The sequence below is a fragment of the Ascidia mentula genome, chromosome 6 (genome assembly GCF_947561715.1).
Source record: "Ascidia mentula chromosome 6, kaAscMent1.1, whole genome shotgun sequence".
Taxonomy (NCBI): domain Eukaryota; kingdom Metazoa; phylum Chordata; class Ascidiacea; order Phlebobranchia; family Ascidiidae; genus Ascidia; species Ascidia mentula.
Genome location: NC_138571.1, coordinates 7360804 through 7383053, shown reverse-complemented (window position 1 = coordinate 7383053; position 22250 = coordinate 7360804). Strand labels below are relative to the sequence as shown.

The 22250-nt window shown below is 37.0% G+C and overlaps 1 protein-coding gene across 1 annotated transcript; it reads right to left on the bottom strand.

Annotated features, from left to right (window-relative positions):
- Nucleotides 1-754: 754 nt before the first annotated feature.
- LOC145907086 (polycystin family receptor for egg jelly-like) lies at nt 755-21331 on the bottom strand. The gene is given in 47 exon segments (XM_082994521.1): nt 755-982; nt 1104-1252; nt 1322-1452; nt 1646-1809; nt 1967-2134; nt 2507-2664; nt 3070-3163; nt 3218-3365; nt 3461-3656; nt 4827-5069; nt 5337-5511; nt 5745-5845; nt 5913-6056; nt 6138-6294; nt 6349-6439; nt 6821-6990; nt 7022-7166; nt 7271-7456; nt 8071-8172; nt 8246-8412; nt 8628-8798; nt 8980-9222; nt 9532-9647; nt 9772-10055; nt 10363-10532; nt 10703-10924; nt 11107-11309; nt 11467-11701; nt 11899-11993; nt 12625-12777; nt 12902-13095; nt 13165-13318; nt 13484-13644; nt 13711-13866; nt 13929-14085; nt 14148-14635; nt 14774-15133; nt 15235-15422; nt 15765-15835; nt 16530-17090; nt 17157-17366; nt 17705-17863; nt 18138-18371; nt 18432-18593; nt 19114-19278; nt 19995-20132; nt 21196-21331. Coding segments are annotated over 47 exon segments (8703 nt in total).
- Nucleotides 21332-22250: the final 919 nt, after the last annotated feature.

The following is a 22250-nucleotide window of genomic DNA, read 5'->3' as shown; positions in this document are numbered from 1 at the left end:
TAAAGTTTTATTCAAGCCTTAATACAAACTCTTATTTCTTGTTGTCTCCGACAAAAAGAAATCACAAAAGCCTTCGTGTTGTCAAAGCGATAAAACAACAGCTATATACAAGAATAAAAGCTACACATAATTTACAAACTACAAACAAACAAAAATAAGAAAAGCCGGTACAGGAAATACGGGAAAGTAAAATAAATTTCTAAATTAAAAGAGGACTTAAATGCTTGAACAAGTGTTTCCCAACCGGTGATACACGAGCAACTTTCGATAATTTGCGGACATAGTTCGAATTTAAAAAATGGTAAATGATTTCAAAACGTTTGTTACTTCATCCCCTTGGTTACTTTGTAACACTTAACTAGGTGGTACGCGTCGAAATTGTTTACCTCTAAGTGGTACGCAACCACAAAAAGGTTGGGAATCACTGCTTTAAACTAATGTGTGAGTAAATAAAAATCATAGGTTTCTTCCATGTAAAACACAAAACTTCGTCAAAACCTACTTTTGATTTATAGCCCAAACCCTCAAAAAGTTCTTTGTGGCCAAATATACTAATGATTAAAGGCGTAGTAACAGGAAAGTTATTTTTTACTGTACATGTTAATAATATTTGCAAACAGTTTATCGAATATGTAAATAGCAGTATTCATTTGAAGTAATTGCCGGAAATTCCAAAAAATAACGTTTTCTCAAACTACGTTTTACAATAAGTTTGTCACTTCGTTTACTGGTTTATGACCAAATAATTGTGGGTTTATAGTTGCTTTAAATCATCTCTAATTGTATCGAATATAGCGTCCACTTCTTCCATTGCCTCCATTAAATGCATTTGCTCTCTCTTTTTCGTCCCACTTGCCAAGGAATCATCTGTATCAAGTGTGACTTCAATTGCGTCCACGGCTTCGTCAAGTCGTTTCAAACGCCCCAGAGCGTACGCCTCTTGTGCCTCTAAATTTTTCAAGTCCGGTGTATTGAAAGATACCTGGTATTAAAGAAATCGTGTTTATGTAGCTTTTTATATTTGGTGGATGAACATTATGTCATCAAAGTCATGCTAGTTTGAAAAGTAATAGTACCTTACGTGATTGAAAAATACCACATACGAATGTTTTAATACAAGAAAAACTGTTGTAAAGGTTATGGAACAACGTTCTCAAAATTTTGTTACATCTTACTTGTTTATTTCTTTTATTTTTGCTTTTCTTCCTTAGTCGCCTACGCATATATTCGGCTCTTGTTGCAATAACCACACCTGTAAAGTGTAGTGTTGAACTTAAATATAAATGCCACAGCACGAGCAAAATTCAATAATATTTGTCACCTTCTTCATCCGAGTCACAATCATCGGATGAATCGTCATCTTTAATATTTTCTTCATCAAGACCTTCAAAAAATTCTTCCAGCGAAACTTCCTGTTGTTTGAAAATTCTTCTCACCAAATTCATGGTCATTCTGTGATATTTTAAAATGTTTCATAAAAATAAAAAAAAAACATCTTTGTTGCGAGTTTAAAAAACGTCTTTCTGTTTCTCAGCTTGTAATGTTTCCAGTAAATGTCTAAAAACGTATCATCCTAGCTGATTTAAAGTCCTATTTCCCTGGCCAGTCGAAGCACTGTACGAAAGAATCCCGCTCTAGTGGTTACCTAGCAACGATACGAAAATATCTTTGCTGGATGTCGTGATGTCGGTGACAAAGACTTGTGGATCGAAGTAAGACATCGACCATTCCTATCAGAAGATTGAGAATAAGGAAGATCATGTGAACGCTGAAGCAAAAAAAGAAAACCTTTCCCACAATTTTGGTGATCTGAAATATAGTTAGTTTGCTTATTTTTTTAATATTAACTAGGAATATAGTATTATTGTTTATTTCAAAATTTGCGTTGTTTATCCAGATCTTTTTGAATAGAATATAACATGCAGTGTGTATATTATCTGGGCATGTCATAAAAATGTTGTCATACATCGTTTATTTCCTCATAAGCGGGGCCTCCAAGGAGAACGCTGAACAAGGTTTGAAGAGCAAACTCGAAGTTATGATAGCTTTTGAGTCGCGTCGAGAAGAGAAGAATGGAGACCAACGTGTAGGCAAAAAAAGTCATTATAGCATGTAGAAGAGTGTCAAACACAATCTGTGTAAAACACAATGTTAAATAGAGATATGTTCATAATAAGGCAAAAACTAAATATTTTACATCTGTTCCTAGCAAAGAATTCATATTTTGCGATATATATCTAAAATTTGGGTCTGAAAAAGTTTACAAAGTATACCAAAATACTGAGCGTCATCGTATATTTTGTTTGATTTACTCTTCAGTGTTGTTATAATAATAAAACTAGGAAACTACTGTCTAGGTAAGTAAAAGTTCAGCAAACCACTTAATTCTTCTTATTTCTCACCTTCTTATTTGAAAAATAGTGCTTTAAAATACTTCATAGTTGTGTTTAATAAAAAGAAATGTGTTTAAATTTATTTAAAATCGGAAAGTTGTTTACAAACTTGCCTTTTTCCCTTTTTGAAACATCGTTGCTACTTTCCTGAAATGCTTGTGGTTTTTAACAAACTCAAGTACTCGAATGCTTTCAACAAAAATAATAAATGCCAACATTTCTCTGAGCCACTCTGTGACGTTAGAAAGCGTCTGGAAATCGATAAAAGCATCTGCACAAACATAAAAACACATAGAAGACTGACCGGAAATCAAAACATTGAAAGGCACTTAAAAATAATTGGGTATGAAAAAACACAAAAGTTTAATTGATCTCGTTCACTAACGAAAACTACAAGAGTTTTGTATCCGGTGCCAACCAGTGGACAAGTTCTTGCTAAGGATTCTGACATGCGGAAATCCACGGCTCGTGTAAATAAACCTAATTGGTAACGTTATATCCAACAGGTGGGTAGAGTTTTTTTACTTCAATAGCTATGTACATAAAAACAAGTCTCAAGTGGTGGTAAATCAACTGCAGTATACTGGACGAGTGCAATAAATTTGGTTTTAAATTCCGCATGGCGTAACCCAGTCAAAAATACGGTTGAGGAAATAAATAAAACAAACTAACTTACAAGTGTCTTCCTGGAACGCGTCAAGGAGGTTTTCCTGCAGATTGTACTCATGAATTGTGGAGATCACAAATGACAAAATAAGAAGTATCCGCAACTAAAAACAAGAAACGGTTTTTGGACACTTTTTCAGGCTGTTAAAATTACATACGAAAGCCAAAATGTTCCAAGGACTTTTGAAAAAGGCTCCTTTTTTGAAGTAAAGTTTTTTGACGGTAAGGAAAGTTTGGTACATTGCAAATATTCCAGCTGCAATCGTGGCTGCAAAGATTGCTGTTGCATTTTCAGTAGGATACAATCTGAAATGTTCGTAAAACAATTTGTTGCAGCTACTTGCCTGGCAATTTAATTAAGTAGGGCGATCCCGTCTCATTATGCAGCGTTTCTGCTTTACCTGAATGGTTTGATTTTTGCGGTTGCGGTGATTCCCCCGGTTAAAAGGAACTCGCACAAAAGATCAACTGAACTGAAAATCTTCGAGTTGACATTGTAGAGAGTGAAGCGAATAACTAGCACGCGAGTGAATCGATCCAACCACAACTTACTCTTCAGGTACTTAAGTATCGACCTTGCTTTTGCCACACGTACACCTGCATAAACAATGAATATTAGGGCCATCTGAGGCCTTACACAGTTTGGCTTTGGTTCGCAGCTGGGGAAAGGGTACCGATACAGCTTATAATGTCACCAATGTTCAGACAGTTTTTCGTTCGCTTTAAGGTTGCTTTCGTACATCAATATACAGTACATGCAACTTACACTTTGTATTGATGTTTACGTTGTCATCTTTGTTTAGTTATTTATTCCCTCACTTATGTCATGTAAAAAACTTTTCAAAACAATTAGCCAATTAACCTAAGAATAGAAAATTGCAAATCTGCAGTTTTGATAACGTTTAAATAAACAAAATTGTAAAAGTCCCAACTGAAAGTGAATTTCGACTAGGGATGTTCCAAGGCGAACCCGAACCCGAATAGATTCGCCGAATATGAGCGCAGATGTCATATTCGTACGAACCCGAATATTGCGCAAGATTCGTATGGGAATATTTATTGAAGCATATATAATATAGTTGTGTGATACAACCGCCAATGTTTTTGTCTTTTTCGCATGACCAATAACGGTAGCACACCGCTTATAACGCCACGAGAACTGGTGTAGTCGTTTTTGCTATTGGTTTATCACCACGATTGAACAAAACGTGTTGAAAATACTGTTGCGATTGTAGCAAAATCCCGGTGGTCTAACATCGTATCATAGTTCTGGGCGCTGCTCATAGCACGGGTTTTCGTCACCAAATTACAGAAGCGCATTTGAAAACAAAAGAACGGAAGTCCTGTGTTGTTCAACATTATATTTGGTCAATCATGACATAACGACTTTATTACGTTATGTCAATCAAAGTATCGTTTTTCCTAAACACTAGCGGTAAAGGCCACTGTTTGTCTGAGGTATAGTATAGACCCGGTTGCTGGTTTCCAAAACTTCATTTAACTTTGCAGAAATCAACTGTATGCAATTTATTTGTCGTATGAAAGCAAAACAATAGTTGGTAAAGCAACATACTTGCGCACGTGTGGAAAACGACCAACTATTATTGACGTCACACTTACATACGAATATATTCGGGTTCGCACGAATAATGTTTCTATTTAATCGGATTCGCACGAACCCGAATCTTTGTCCATTTGGCACATCCCTAATGTCGACCACTAATTTATGCACCTCAGAAATTTTTTAAATCTTTTTTGTAAACCTACCCAAATCCGCAAGATATCCACCCCCGCCATACCACGAAACTCTCCCCACAATCGGCATTGCTTTCGTTTCGCTTGCTTTAACGAACTCCCAATAGGATCTGTTGGTGTCGGTTCCGTTCCATGTCCGCCACTGGGATGCGTAATTTCGGTTGTCTTCTCCAAAAATATTGTTATCATGAAAGCAAAGACGTTGGTTTGTACGATTTGGAAATGTCTTACTGATAACTTCACTGTCACAAGGTTCTGTACAGAAAAAGAAAGTTTCAAGAGCAAGTGGAAATTTATCGTCAAGGATCATTCTGCAATGAGTGTTTGTCCATTTTAAAGTTTGCGCTTAACACAATTCGTTGATTCATGGAAGGGAAATTAAAGTAATTTTTTTGAAAATATTTCGAACATATTCAACTTGATATGAATCTGGTTCTCTTGGCAAATGTATAACAATGGGACAAAATCTAAAACCTCAATCTGTCAATTCAAGTATGAGCTGCTTGGGAAATAGATCATTACCTGGCAACCTCCTGGTTTGTCGTATACGAACTGGCCCAAGGCGATAATTGACTTGGTCTTTAATGAAAATTCTCTCTCTCCACGTCATATCTTTACCGTTATATTTCACGGTTGGATAAACAACCGACAAAAGTTCATCGTTCAAGTACGAGAAAATCTCCTCCGCAGTTTTAATCTGTGATAACTTGCTTTAAAAAAAATATACATATATCCGGGTGCTTCAAAAAGATGGCCCAAGTGATTTCCTGCGGCCCGCAGCACACATCAGAATATTCATAAAACATATTTTCAAATATGAAAATTTTCTGTTTACTTTTAAATACAGTTAAAATTGTTTCTGGGAGGTAACCCTGATTTGACAGTTTTTGTTTGAAGGTGTATGTTTGATTGAACTTCAGGGTATTTTACCTCCTCGAAGTCGCTCGTCTTCAGTTCTTGTCTCAGTTGCGCTGTTTTGCGATAAAAGTTGTAATCCTGATGTCCTCGGTAGGCAATGAAAAATAATATGGCTGAAAAATCATTGTTTTTTACGACATTCCGTTATATATTTTGTTTTTATTATGGTAAAAAACTTACCAATATAAAGAACATAAAGCGCAAATGAAATTACGAATTTAACAGCTCTTTTCTCCACCTTGCGACGAAACCGGATCTTTTCTAAGCCAACATCTTTGACGGCGTGGGGCTCGTCTGGTGTTTCCCCTGTTTGTTTTGTATCTTCTGCAAATGTTAATGAAACACAGGAGTTGAAATTGTAGGAAACATGGCGGACGTATTTGCTTTCTTAACATGCTGTTTAACCTGAAACTTCGACTAAGTTGCCTGGCAGCAACCCTCTAGCGCCGACAGCGGACGTGGACGGCGTCACGATGATGTCATTGCTTGATGTTTTCCACTCATCCATGGGGTCGGATTTTTTGCGACAAATTAAGGTCAAAATGCCAGCAACTATTACCACCTGAAGTTAATTGCCAGTTGTGAAAGATGTGCAAAAAATAAATAAAAAACGCACCTTTAATGGCTGAACAAGCATTGAATCTTCGGTGAAAGATAAAATAAATGATGTAAGCCAAGCTTCTGATTTGTCTTTTCCCCATTGAAAACTACAAAAAAAACAAGCACAAACTTTCAGGTGATTATTGGCATTTTTGTTTTTATCGGGGCAACGGGAAACACGGTTGAAGTATAAAAACAGTAGCTTATCGAAGTAGTTGCCAAAAGTAAAATTTGTTCGGGAATGTTTTAAAACGCTTTAATGCTAAAAAGCATTTTTTATAAAACATAGCGTTGGTGAAATAGTAAAGATTGGCTTGAAAGTAGAAAATCGTGCAATGGAAGTTTTACAAAAAAGCTTTTTTTAATTTTTACAAAAAAGCTTTTTTTTAGCATTAAAGCGTTTTAAAACACTGGCATTTTAAACCACTACCGTTTAAAAACACAAAAACACATTAAACACCCATTGGAGTTAAGATTTGCGCATATACCTGTACAAACATGTAAAAAATCCCGCAGCAAGGACAATGAGGACAATAATCAACCAACCGATGTAAACAAACCAATGGGGAAATGTTCGACCATTTGAACTTGAAGCGGAAACGTTTTTCTAAATCATAAACACAATAATTTCACAATATAATTTGACGTCATTAACTTACTGAAAGTGATGAAAGAGATGAAGTCCTGGCTACTAAGTCGTTGCTTTTGGTCATTCGGAAAATATACACAATCAGTAACGACGCGGGAGTAACAATAGCCATTGTCACAACACTAATCCAAATGATCTTCGGGTCAAACTGAATGGGCCCAATCTTGAACACAGGGTTTGGGTCTCTGCATGTAATAATAGATGAAAATGAGTCTGACGAGGTGAAGTTAAACATTCGACGCTTCAATAACCGCAGAAAATGATCTAAAATACAACACGTTTTCTAAACCTGTTTTCCACGTCAGAGTTGCCTTTGTAAAACATAGCATTGGTGATCATGACAAGAAACAGAAGTGCCATAACACAAGCAAGTCTCTGACATCTTGTGAAGTCACTCTTTTGGTGGTTGGAAAAAACAGAATACAACAAATGCCCATCGGTTAGGTTTTGTCGTGCTGTATTATGGAACATTCGCCTGTTTACAAAGAACAACGTTAGCGCTGACGTTGGTGGTATATTCTATTGTATAGGCGACGATTTAAGGGGTGACTGGGGTGACATGTCACCCCTCACAAACAAGCAGGGGTAACAACGCATGCATTGTCACCCCTGGGTTTTGTTTCAATTAAATGATTGTCAGAAACCACATACATTATACTATGCGTTAAGCTAGTTTCAAATGACCTGTAGTACCACCGTCACAATCAGGACAAACACAAGTATCTCGTGGATTGTTACGCAACAAAGTGACGCGGAACGAAATTCGCGTTGTTTGCGTTATGTTTAGGGCGATACGACTGACGAAATGTTTTTTGCGTATTTCAAAAACCTGGAAAAGTCACCCTTAATATTTTTCAAAACGTTAAAAAATCGACGCCTATGTTTTATTGTATGTGGTGTCCTTGTGTATGGTGAATTATGTTAGATCTTCTGAAATAAAAAGAATTGAAAACAAAACCATAGAAAAGTGTTGATGCTCGTTTCGGTTGATTGATTCTTTCACCAACAGTAAGATTTGCAATTAAGTATATATTGTAAACCTTCTATTCAGTTTCAGCTTTACCACAGCACATGATACACTCAACTAACTTGTATGCTGAGAGATTGTCGTCACCCGCCACAGGTAAGACTCTGTCAATTAACCCGTCTCCCTTTTCCACTGCAAGCCATTTGTTGCAAGGAAAGACGAATCTTAATGAAACACCAAATGAAATTCGATGATTTTTTTACAGTGGAAATGTTTAAGGTCGAGAAAATTCGTTACATTTCATCTGTGTGAAGATCTTGTACAATAATTTCATTCAGGAACCAATTGGAAGAATTTCTGTCTCTTCCCGAGTTGTCGTGCCAAACGTGGACGTATTCGAGGTTGCCAAGACAACCTGACGTGGCCATTAACCAGTGGACAGTGCTCCCGCTTGTAAACCAGTTCTGTCAAAAAAGACTTTATTAAAAATATTTTGTATAATGTAATTACTCAAAAACCACCAACTAATAGCCTTCTGACAAGTGCGCTCGATGTTGTCTTATCTCTGTGTTACGACACATTTTCTGGTCTGATTATTTTTGCACTAATATATTTAGAACTTAAACATGTGAACAATTGAACTTGCATCCAACATAATTATCATAAGTAATTTATTTACATTTGCACTGATGTCCCTTGCATGCCTCGCACTCGTCTCCCCATCTTCTCCAGTCAACACAAATCTTACTTGTGACGTAGTTCCCGCACTTCCCGACATTCCGGTCACAAAACTTACTTTGTAGTAATAGTGATCTCGTGGTAAATTATCCAACATACCTTTGGTTGCCCACTGTGCCGAAAATATTTTTGTCATTGCCTTCAAAACGGTGAAATGGATGACGTAATAGAATTTAATATAAAATGAAACAATTACGAAACACCGAAGCCTTAAATTTTAAACCTTATTTAAGTTAGAGTTTTAATTCGCAAAAAACTATTCCTAAACATTTATATGTCATAAACGAACACACCATTTCCAAATCCTGTTTGTCCTTCCGTCTCAGCCACAAAAGCAAGAAACAAAACAGAATCACCAATGAAACAAGTGTCCACAATACAGCACCATTTCCAATGACGTCAACTTTACTGAATACAGTTGAAAAGTCGATTGTGTTCGGCGCTACAAAAAATTCCGCTCCCACAGTAAGCGAACTTCCGGTTGGTGGCGCTAGACAGCGACAAACCGTATTTTCTAATGTTGACGCGTTGCTCATCTGTAACAATGTTTATTATACTGATTGTAAAACGGCATAGCTGGCAATTTCTTTTTTCAGACAAGACGGGGTTAGATGCGGACAGTCAAGCTTTCTGTGAAGTTTGAACTCTCTACCCTGATGGCATACACTGTATGCCATACAGGGCCAGCTATACCTTTGCTTGTACGCTATATTTTATTGCAATAATAATTCCCTTTAACTACATTTTAAAATATCAAATATAAAAAGGTATCTGTACTCGTATGCGGTAAAACTGCATCAAACACTTTGTATGGTAATATTACAAAAGGCTACTTAGTAATATACCTTGCAATAACTGTTATTCCACGATCCGCTTGTGTCGTCATAGACTTGACATGATGACGTAAACACAAACAACGAAACAAGTTCCGTGACATTCTCTGTGGAACGCTTTCTGCGACCTAACAATATATGGGGAATATCGGGAAACCATTTATCAAGTTCCACTTGCTGAAATTACCCACTCCTAAAGTACTTCTTCGAGAACATTCCATGCAACAATCACTCTACACATATCAATCTCACCTGAATTAAATTTAATTTCTGAAGCAATGAAATAAACTCCTGCTCCCATCGTGTTCTCGTTCGAGATTAAAACCTTATATTCATCATTCACAGGAAGTGTGTACGCGTAGTCAGTGACGTCATGAGTTACATCAGGATCACTTGAATAATCCACCAACAGTGGTTCGGTTTTGTAGCGGATGAAGACTTTTATTTGATCTTGCTGGTTTTGTGGGTTGAGATACAGAAGAATGGAATCCTTGTCGGAACGAAGTTCAAATCGACTCAGGTGCAATTTGCCCTGACTAGATAGGAAAAATCAGAATAAATTTTGCAGAAAGGCTGAAGAGTGATTCAACTAATTCTTTCATACTATACAATTTCCCCATACCGTTGTTTGGTTTACTCTATAACAGAAGCATGTTTTTGGACATGAGAAATTGTATTGCGGATTTTAAACGTGACCTAAACTAGTATTTAGAGCATTTTAACACTAGCTGTTAAGAGATATCTCTATTTCAGCTTACATCTCGATTTGATTTCACTTCCCAATGCCAATATTATAAGTTATATTTTGGTTTATGTATTTGTATCGCTCGGCTGTTTATTTACCGCATGTTCAAGTTGACAGGAGTTGCTTTCTTGTCTTTGTTTTTCAAAGAAACTGTAACAAAGGGTGACGAATTGACATCTTCTGAGTCAACTTGAAGTCTCAACACCGGAGAATCAACCAAAAGCGATGACGAGTCGAAGTGAAAAGGGTTCGTTTGTAAAAATGCGATCTAAACCGTATTAATATTTTCAAAAACAAAACATACAATAAAAACATCAACAAAACATCATAGAATCTCCATCACTCATCAATCGATCTATTTTTAACTAAGATTTTATCGATTAATATTAACAGATTTTAATAGTATTAGATTTCTGTCACTTGCCAAAGGCAACTTACCCTCGCAGTGACGTCACGGTTTGTTTCCAATGTCACGTGACTGCCGTTTTCAAAGTTTGTGTATTTTGCGTTTCTCCCTCTCTCCACTGTGAACACGGATACCTCGATTGCTTCGGAGTAAACAGACGCCACCTCCTTTCCACTATGGGACAAACGTGCTTGGCTCATTCCACTCGACACGTGACCCGATGCCATCACCACATTCTCCACCACACCACGGCGCTGTAACAATTGACACAACTAATAAACCTGTATTTTTTGCATTTAATTTGGTTTCCAATGAAGTTCCTTCCAAAAAAAACATTGCAATTTATATAAAATATTAATATTTTTATTCAAATTAAAATTAAAATCTCATATGATTTAAATTCTATAAAAACTAAAAAAAACTAACAAGCACGCACTTGTGTCCCCTGTTGGGCGTTTTGTAATCCTTGACTCTCTGCTGCCTCCATCTGGGCGTAGATTAGTTCCCGAGGTGAAAGATCGTTTACGTCATCGGGCATGGGTTTGTATTGACTAAACTGTGGTTTCAGCAGCAAAGCAGCCTCGGCCGAAACATTTGATTTCACGCTGGTTATTACATTACTTATCCCACCGACTAACTCTGAAAAAAATAAACACACCTGTTGGATTAATTATTTAAAATTAAAAGCAATTTTTATTTGTTTTACCACCAAAAACGATATCATTGAACAAAACATAAACTTTGACCACAAAAAAAAAGAATTTAAGGTGTACAAAAATTGCAACCAAATTCTTACTCTGTGCCACGTTTTGTACAGTGTTTTGTGAAACAGTCGTATTTTGCACCAGGTTTTCCATTCTTTGTCCAAGAACTGACAAAACGGCACTACCTTGTGAAACCAATTCGATTGTGTCGCCACTTTGCGGTTCTGTGACCAGGTTCATGACATCCGAAAGTTGCTGAAGGCCTTTAATATCAATGGTGCTCGATTCTAGAAGTCGGCTTGCGATTGAAACAAGCTTTGGTCTCGCCTTGCAAAAACACATATTTTTGTAAAAAATGACAGACAACTTTTCCCCCAAAAAAAATTCGGGTGGACGGCAAAGTGAAATAAAATAAAAGCAACGGCAATGTGAAAAGAGTGCTTTAGTGCAACATTTAACATAATAAATCGCAAAATTCTTGAAATGCTTCGAATTTGGGGTGTATTGCATGGGATTAAACGTACCTCGTCAGGTTTTGTTGTATTTTCTATTGCGTTATCTGGTTGCAGTAAAATAGCGTTTGCCAATTGACTGAACCCAGCGAGGTTGAGAGTGTTTTCTACAAAAAAGTTTGTTATTTAGAAAGCATAGTAATGTTTGATGCAATCGCATGATTGGCAGGATCGCCCCACTGCGCAGGGCATTGCAAACAAATGAAACATTACTGCGTTGATTGCTTACGTAGAGATCCCCTACGTATATGTGAAGGTTGCCTGGCAAGTTGTGCGCTTGCGCACCAGTGTACCTTGGCCACAATATACCCTGTGAAACCACTGAGCTCCTGCTAGCCCAGTTGGTAGAGCGTTGGGCCAGGTTAGCCCGTGAGACCAAACCAAACTTGATTTTTCAAATTTTGCTCTGACTTGTTAGGAAAAAGTGGCTGATCCAGCTAGGCTGCAATGTCTGGGCAGCGAAGCCTGTAATCTTCCCTGGTTATTTAGAAAACTTACGAATGTACTGATAACTCTGAGGAGAAAGATACTGGCCCATTTTACAGAAAACACTGATATGTTTTATTTATTTCAGACGATTTGGCAAACATTTATGCCATCTTCGGTTTTCTGTAATAAGGGCCAATAACTTTGCCCTCCAAGTTATTTACAGCAACATTTCTTCATACGAGTTCCTTTTCTAAAATAATGTCAAATAAAAATATATTTTTCTTTCATGCTGCTGTTATTACGAAGTACCTGTCACAGAAATTTCTTCTAAACTATTTGCAATGTCTTCAGATGTAGCAGGAAGGACTCGAACGTGTATACTCATATAAGCACACAGCGTAATTCTTTTGCAAACCTCTGCTTTAATTTTTAAATTATAATCGTCTTCGGGGTCACCAACGGCTAAAAAACAGTAATTGTTTATTATTGTGTGATATATTTATTGTCTTTAAAATGTTTAAAGCAAAACTAAACACACAAGAAATAATAAAAAAAATTCATTTTTAAGTTTGCAACAAAAACATACGAAGCACAGTTGGAGCTGTGTTGTTAGTGTCGGAACTTGTAAGAAGTGTTGAATATTGTCCTTGATCAATGTAAAAGTCGTATCTTAAGAGCGACACCAGTGGCAGGGCAAGCACACTTTCACTCCTCCAGTTAAAACAGAGAAGCACAAAATCCGTCCTCAATGCTCTTCCCGAGGTTGGAGTTATTGAACAGCTGAGAATAATTCGCGTTTGTTCACTGACACCGAGTTCAGGATCATGAAAAAATAAAATCTTATTTTACTTTCCACCATGCGGAACTTGATCAGTGGCTACTTCCAAAGCAACACTCGCTGTGGCCCCAGTCTGGCTGTTTGAAACTTCACAATTGACTAAATATCTTGTGTTGGGTGATAGCACATCTGGTGGAAGGTAAAGTTCTCGTCTATCACTCGTACCTGCAAATAATACAATAAAAAAAACAGAACACATTAACATGTTTCCAAAGAAATGCAAATGAGAGAAAATGTGAGCTTAGAAAATTTTGACTTAATTTTTAAATTCGATTTGAATCCTTTCTATAGAAATAAATCGACTTTTTGGGCTACTTCCGAGAATTTTACCTGAACTGCTTATATCCACTTCGAAATGTGAAATATTTCGAACCAAGTTAACCTTCCACAAATATTTGTAAGTTGTGGTTTCGTCATACGAGAAAAAATCCACATTGATTAATGTTGAAAGGTGGGGGTTGATGATGTGGTTTTCGCAATTCACCTCGCATCTATCATGACGTCGAATAAAATCATGTTTCGGAACTTGTTTTATAAACGTTAAATACAAAACTCACTTCAAAGTGACTTGAGGAGGCGGAAGGTCAACCAAGGTCAAACTTTGCGTAAACGTAGATTTTCTTCCGTCAGAGGCACTTACCTCAACCGTCACCGTGACGTCTGTTCCTACGTCATTAGACGGAAGCTCCAAAAATAAAACTCCCAATCGATCTCTGTATTACGTCAATATATGATGGTTGTGTTGAATACATCACTGACAAGTGCTATTACTTACCCTTGTAAAGAAACAATCCCTTGTGACGTCACAGACGTGTTACCTAGAACGTACCATGTTCCCCATGGTAACAGTCTGTATGTGAAAACAAACATTAGGTTCTGGTTCGATCCTGTGTCTGGGTCGTATGATACTGATTCAGCGTCTATTGAAGCAGCTGCAGAAAAAAATATTTTTATTAAAAGAGAAACTTTTTGTTTTTTCAAAACGTTCTGCTACCTTTTGCTCGGCCTATTGTGCGTGATATCCCGCCCAATAAACTTGCCACTATGGGTGTTCGCAACACCTCTATTTTCATTTCATCTTCATGCACGAGTTTCGTACTTCCTCCAATACTAGTCATTGTCATGACAACTGTTATCACCTGGCAACCGTACTGAAACGATTTTGGCATAAATGTTGCAGAAACTCCCCTAAACTGTGGGTAGTCAGTGACATCATCAAATGAGTCGCAGTTGCGCTTCGACCAAACAAATGCATAAGTGAAGTTGGATGAGCTCTTGTCACGGCTTGGGCACTGGAGTGTGAAGTAGGACGTAACAGTCAAGGGTTCGGATTTGTACACCATTGTAGTCACATCTGGGCTGCCACCAATGATCTCGAAATTTGCTTTGCACTCATCCAAAATAGCGGTGAAAGTGCTTGTAAATATCATGACGTAAGAGCCGGCGAAAGAAAGAACTTTAATTGTGTATGTTCCATCCAACCTACAAATAGAAAAAGTTATGTATTTCGTTTTCAGGAATTCTGGTTCCAACCCTTATTGTACATCTAAATTTGATAATTGCAATACTGATAAAACAATGTAAAATAACAAAACAAGGGCCGTTAAATGTTATTATTACGTGTAGATATGTTCCACTGTAACATTTGGTGCGAAGTCATCCACTGTTAGAACTTGATCAGCATTTCCTTGTTCTGCATATATCTCTGCGCAAGTTACTACGTCAAAATGACGCACAATAATGACGTCATTGATTCCCTCATCAAAGGAGGCGAAACCGCAAATTCGACTGTCGGCGTCATCAAAAAATGCAACAATCCTGATGGTCGAGTTGCTTATGACCTCATTTTTCAGGGACGTAACAACAGCGTAAGGTTCAGGTTCAGTGTTGACGACAATCGTGTCCAAGGTGTGTTTTACGTCACTGGTTCCGTTAAAATAGGTGAATGTCACATTAAACTGACCCCCTTTCCAAGAGTATCTAAAACAAACATTACATCAATAATAGAATTTCACATACGTGGTCGAAACAGTAGTATTTATTTGCTACAAACAGCACGTATTTTTTGCTAATTTTCATACCTGTGAAAAAGAATGATTTGTGCTTCGTTTGATGGAATATTGATGGCATTGGAGGCAGTAAACCGCTGTTCACAGTCCATATCGTCTCGTTGCACCAAAGCAGTATTTCCATCTCCATAGTCGACAATAAAACAAGAAGGTAGAGTAGCGGATGAGATAGTTACTTCGAAAGTCTGGTTCCTGTTGGTCTGAAACACGATACCAACACCCTGAAAAAACTTTTTTTCTTGTAGCTCTATACAGTTTTTGATCTATGTCGCGAAAAAATCTCTGTTGAAAAGGACGTATAGTAATTTAGTAAAGAATGTCCAACCATTAACTAAGAACCACTTTTAAACAGGTCCGCTTTCACGACACTCGCTTTTACTTCTGTTTGTTTTCAATGTGAAAATGTCTGCAATTGTTTTCAGACCTAAGCTTTGTTACCATTTATTTTCCATTTTGCCATTTCCTTGATGTAGTAACAGCTGTACTTATGTTTGTTATTACAAATGGAAAAGCCTTGCAAAGCAAAGGCTGTTAAAACTTACTATTGCATATGACGCAACCTCTAACACGTTGCCATATGACGCAAAACTCGCCGATGTCACTTCATTCGTTACTAGAAAAACAAGTTTGGGTTTAATATGCGATGTATTTCCGGAATAGTTAAGCCTAAGATGATGATGCGTCAGTTTGTCGGCCACAAATTAGGGGGTTGATATTTCTGTGCGCGAACGTGGTGTAGTTCATTAAATATTTAATAAATAAATATATGTTTGAATCAATTTTGTCGTGCAGTATTGTTACAGTATAGGAGTTCAACCAACTGAAAGTAAAAAAAATGTTTACGTGTAAATTGGTTGTGAGAAGCGCAACTACTGCAGAATATTCCCATTTGTGTCCACAAGACTGGCCTATAGGGGAGGGCCCTTACAAATCTAGGCAGTCATTGAATAGCAAAACGTGGGTCCACGAAAACGATTGTTTGTTTTGAAACAAAAGGATTTTTATCGTACAGGTTCTACCAATAATTTCATGTATTCACCCCTACTTTATTCTCTCCAGGGCATTGTCACAATCTAATATTTTTAACACCAAGTCGAATTTGAAGTGGTCAATGCACAATTATACACTGATGTTATTCCTAATATTCTATCCAAACAGTTTCTTTAATTTTAACTTGTCATCGCAAGTTTTTTTTTCTGACTATTGAATGGTTATAACTAATGTTTGAAAGTAATAAAGTACTTTATTTATCACAGAATTTGTTGAAGTATTGCTTTTAACAGAATTCGTCAAATTAGAAAACGTACCGGTTACAGTATTAGCTGTTTGCAAAATTGCTTGTTGAGTTGTTAAAATTGTTTCATCACTTGTTACTGTTGAAAAAGTCGTCGGTATTGTTGCATTTTCTGTTACATTCGTTGTTCCAACTGTTCCAACACTTAAAGTGTCTGTTGTTGTATTTTGTTGATTTGTTGCGTCTGCCTCTGTTGTTGTTTGTTGTGTAACAATTGTCGTGTTTTCTACTGTACTTGCATTCGTATATTCTGGCGTCGAAGGCAATAGTGTTGTTGTTTCTGGTGTCGTAGTTGCTGTTGAAATTGTTGTTGTGTCTTCTGCGGTTGTAGACGCAACCGTAGTTGTTTCTTCTGCCGTGGTTGTGGATAAAATTGTTGTTGTGTCTTCTGCGGTCGAAGGCAATAGTGTTGTTGTTTCTGGTGTCGTTGTTGCTGTTGAAATTGTTGTTGTGTCTTCTGCGGTGGTTGACACAACCGTAGTTGTTTGTTCTGTCGTGGTTGTCGGCAAGTTCGTTGTAGTATCAGATAAATTTGTCATTGGAAATGTTGTAGGAACTGTAGGTTGGTCCTGGGCTGAAAATAACATGACGATACAATTAGACTTTTAAATAAATGAAAAGATAATTATATAAAACTCACTGATTGAATGACAAATAAATGCAGCTAATGAGCCACAATCCAAATTTGTCCAAATAAAGTTATTGCTGCTGTCCAGCGCTGCACAATTTCCCGCAGCAGAATTGTCAGTTATGTGCACGAAATTCATCTGATCTCCGTTTGCCCACATCCAGGGTGGGTGGTTTCTTGCTCCAATCCACCAGTACGTTGGTCCAGCACTGAACACGTTTCCTGAGTAATCGTATCATTTTTTTTCATATCTTTTCCTTTTTAGTTTGTTTACAGAAAGTGTAGAATATAATCCACAGAAGATTTTTTATAAACGGAAAGATTCTATGACGTTATGCACCCATAAATTCTACATCTGGATATTTTATTTAAATTTATTCTGGGGCACACATGACAAAATCTTTTTGGTAACTGGACAGAAGAAACCTTTTTTGCGTCTTTATTATCGGAAGCATTTGAAAGAGTTTTACCGCCTTAAATGAGTTCGCTGTTTTAAACTGATGTTATGCAACTTATCCTGGTTAAAGCAATCAGGCAGGAAATAACATACATCACATTACCTGTGTTTTGCACTAACGATTCAAGAAAAACTTGAATGCCCTGATCAATTACGGAGACAAGGGATCCCCCTATTTCATTACAGCTTTGTTCAGCTTCATCAAATGTCTTTTCCTCTGTTATTGCCACGTAATATAGATCGCGGAACGGAACCCAGTCATCTATAAACATAACAATATGCCACATTAGACGGATCACTTGTTGGGTTTTTGGTACAATAGCTTTTATTACTTGCACGTTCTTGATATTTAGAACTGTCTGGGATATTGAGTCATCAACGGAACTAAACTCTTGCACAAATGCCATACGTGATGGGCATGCAGTCAAAAGTTTATTAGAGATCTTTACGTTTGATTTTTTAGTTGATTATTATTATAGGGCGGTAAATTGCTTAATGTTCTTTTTTATTTGTTTTGAAACAAAATTTACAGCTACCTTTGCCTCCAGTACAAATACTTCCGAACAAATCGTCACAGCTTGTTTTATCCCAGCTCTCATCCACTGCAACCGTACGTTCCATATTCACACAGGGGTCACCATTGTCCGATGGAAGTACTTTGAGTGCATTAAACCCAGTAGTTGCAAGACTGCTCCCCTCCTCCCAAGTAATTGCAGATAGAGAACCACCCTCGATGGTTAGACCAATGTAGTATTTGTTAGTTTCGTCACCTGAATTACAACGATATGATTCTTTTGTGATAAAAGATTCTGTGGTTATTGTATTCTTACCTGAAAACTTGTTGAGTTCATCGTAAATAGCTTGGTTGGTTGGTTCATCTACAATCTCTGCCAACGTATATTCCATGGCGACACATGTTTCATTTGCTTCAGGCCGCGTTTTTTCTGTGGTATGTATGACCGCATACACTGAGTGTGCCAGGAACGGTTCACCTGCGAGGTTTTGGGAACATGGTAATACAACGTAGCCCACCAGCAGCTGACTTTTTCAAGGCCTCGTGAGTAATTACAAGGCTTATTGTGGCTCAACTTTGGGACATCAAGTTTTATTTTACCAATGAAACGAATGCGCGACAAGATTGCTTAAATTGCGTAAAAGTTAAATTTATCTATTATTTTACAGCAGTATATGTATGTGCGTGGAATATTTTAATCCCCAGGAAATGGTTAGCGGACTTTTCGTCAAACGCAAATGCTCAGTCAACGAAAGTCTCAGTAGTTTGTACCACTCCACTTAGCAAAGTAAAAGTCATTGAAAATTTTTTGCCAGATATCTCCGAAAAGAATAACAACTACAGCTTTAGATACATGTTAAATATAATTATACAAGAGGAACAGAGAAACACAATACCTCATATCTTTGCCAATATGTATCCCACCATTTATTTTACCAATACAAATTATTTGTCTGTTTCTGCTTAGTACTAATCGATTGAGATATGTTTTTTCTTACTTGAGACAATTCTCACGTTCTGACAGAACAAATAAGCTTCGTTTCTGTCGCACTCTTTTAACTCCCATCGTTTTTGGCTGTGTTGTTCAACCCGAATACATCTAAGATTTGCAGCATTTTGTGCATCAGGAACGGATCCTTTCCATAAACTGTTACTAAAAGTACCTGAAAAGGGTATAGTTGAGACCAACTATATTTGAGCAATAATCAGTCCTTCTTGAACAAACAGTAACTCTTTCACCGCATTGTCGGGTTTATGTCTGTGACATGGCAATCAACGATTTTCAACAAATATTGTCACAGTTTGCAACAAATATATTTGATTGCTGCAGCGCATTACAATCTCATTACAAGTCAAACAAAACACAATTGCGATGTCACCCCTCGCATCTGAACCTGAGGTTTCGCAACTAATCTGACGTCATCAAAGGATCCGATAAGAAAAAGAGTTGAGAACCATTGATCCAGGTCAATATTAGGTATGTTAGTCATGTTGTAAATTTTAACTTTCTTGACAATTGTCTCAGTTAATCGGAAATTATTATGTAGTTAATGCACGCCAGTCACGCAACCATTCAACAATTACGTCACACTGTGTGAAACGAATATAATATAATGGTAAGATGAAATTTGTGACAGTTTTCAACATGTCGGTGCCAAATCTGTATCCGCATCCGCTTTTATGTGATGTGGTCCGAAATCGTAGCACAAAAATAAATGTTTCAACAAATTATCCTTTAAAGTTTAAAAAGACATGCCATGGACAAAAATAATTTGTCATACATTTCCACTCAAACAGGTTTCTAAACTTAGGTAGTTCCATAAAACTTTTAATAACTAAAGCTCAACTCCTATTTATGAATATTTCCAAATGTATTTACTTCCACCATAAGCTCGTCCGGAGCTCCACCATCCTTGGTTCCCATGAAACAGGGCACCAATCCACACCTCGTCATTTGGCAAGTCACCTTGGTAGTTGCTCCAATCCACGTCATCACGGAACTCGACCATAAATTTGTCTGCGGAAAATTTATTTTGCCAAATATAAGGTCGATTGTTTGAGGTGAACAACAAACAAAAAAATTATGGCGTTTTGGATTGTGCTTGAGTCTGAAAAGCGGTAATTCACACACCCCCCATAAAATTAATGTACGCATATTCCTCACAAATATAACAGGATAAGTTGCGTGTAAGTAATGCCAAACTTTTAGCATAGTCATAGAACACAGTTTCTATACTCCTCGGAGCGACTGACGGTATAATATTAAACACCAACATGTTCTTACTTTGTGACTTGCAGCTTTTGTAATTTTCGTACCAGGTAATTTTGCTTCCAGTATCGTAACTAAAAGTAATTCCGTTGACTTCAAAACTGCCAGTCGCCGCATCGGTAAAAGCATAACATGCTGATATGCTTATTAGCAGTGCAATCCTCATAGCTGGTAGATGGTTAAATAAAACTTACGCACTTACAAACCATTGTAAGTTGACCAATATTATGTTGTTTTCTCATTAAAGCATCGCTGTATGGAAAAAAATAACTGAACCTAAGTCAATATACGAATTGAAGCAAGTTTATATCATACTACACAAACTACATGTGCGCTTGTCTCAAACTACTGGGTAATAAAAGTCTACTATTTTCAGTAACTAAGCTAACTGTGTCTTCCGTTGTGCGTTTTTGAAAAACGAAATATTAAATATTTATGACACGCAAAAATACAAAAGAGTAATTGGGAGTTAGATGCTATCTTGGTCGTTGGAAAAAATTTGAGATCTTTTGACAAAAACTATCATTAAGTCAGTAATGAAGTAACTTATTAAAAATTTCCAATGGTCGGAAAAAGATGTTCTAGCAATCAGGCCTAAGCCTTTTTTCGATTGCATTTACCGCCCCCAGAAGTTGGCGACATTTGGAATTTTAAAGTGTTGGATTCGTGTTAATTGCCATTCTTTTTAAATAGGCTGTATAAAGGCTTTCAAGGCATCTCAAAGGTTGGGCAAAGTGATAACATCAAATCAAAAATTACTTCAGTGTCACGTCACCAAACAAAATTAATTTCGGAAATAAAACGCACTTACCACATCCTTGGCGGTTTTTGGGGTGATTAAACACAATGAACATCACTGGATTTTCGCCCATGAGTCGATCGTTTAATATTTGAAAGCTTTTCATCACTTTTCTCCTAACGTAAGTTGGAGTGTAGCAATTTGCCATAACGACGTTGAAGACACATAGCATGTCCATTGTAGCAACACACACGCACAGTTTTCTGTCTACAAAAGATATTGCACACTCACTAGTTAGTCACTTCAAATAGAATAAAAACAACTCACCAGAGTTTTTGGCAAGACTTTATGATAAAAGCAAAACAACATTACTATCATAACAACAAACAAACTGAAATTAACAAAACACCTTCCAACTAATTTGACCGACGTTTCTGGAGTGAATAGAGAAATGGAACAGTATTATGATGTCACATAGACAATAAACTGATGCAATTTATTATCATCCCTGCAGTGGTGCACAAACTTGTTTGCGTGCGATGTATTTGAGATGCACCAATTGTAAAATCTAGCAGGTCAATTTCTCCGTATGTACGCAGTTTTTAATCGCAAAAAACCTGATTTCAAAATGCTTTTTACTTTCATTTTTTTCCAATCAATTTTTTTTCAACTATTTTTTCAATCTTGTTTAATTGAAAAAAGTTTCTTTTGGATGCGCGAAGGGTGCAGCATGGGCGATTTTGACGGGCTTCCATTACCGAAAATCTGACATTAACACCGATGGTCTTATCGAAGCATTCGGTTTAATACCATAACCGAGATCTGGACTGCTTTGTGAGACCAACAGTTATTGTGATCTGTAAGACCAATAGGATGAGCTTTAACTGAAACTAAGTCTGCTATGCATGTTCTTTACTATAGATACTAAATTTGATTTAGTGAGCAGACATACTTTATTGAATAGAACGACATATGTTACAACATCGCGTAACTTTAAATTGTTCCAAGCGCGTTGTGTCTGAGCATATATTGCTTCTACCGCGTGCCAGTTGGTTAGTTAAGTGGAGACTAGTTGGGTGGCAGAGAGAATATCATAGTCTGTCAGAATAAAGTGTGAACGGGTATTT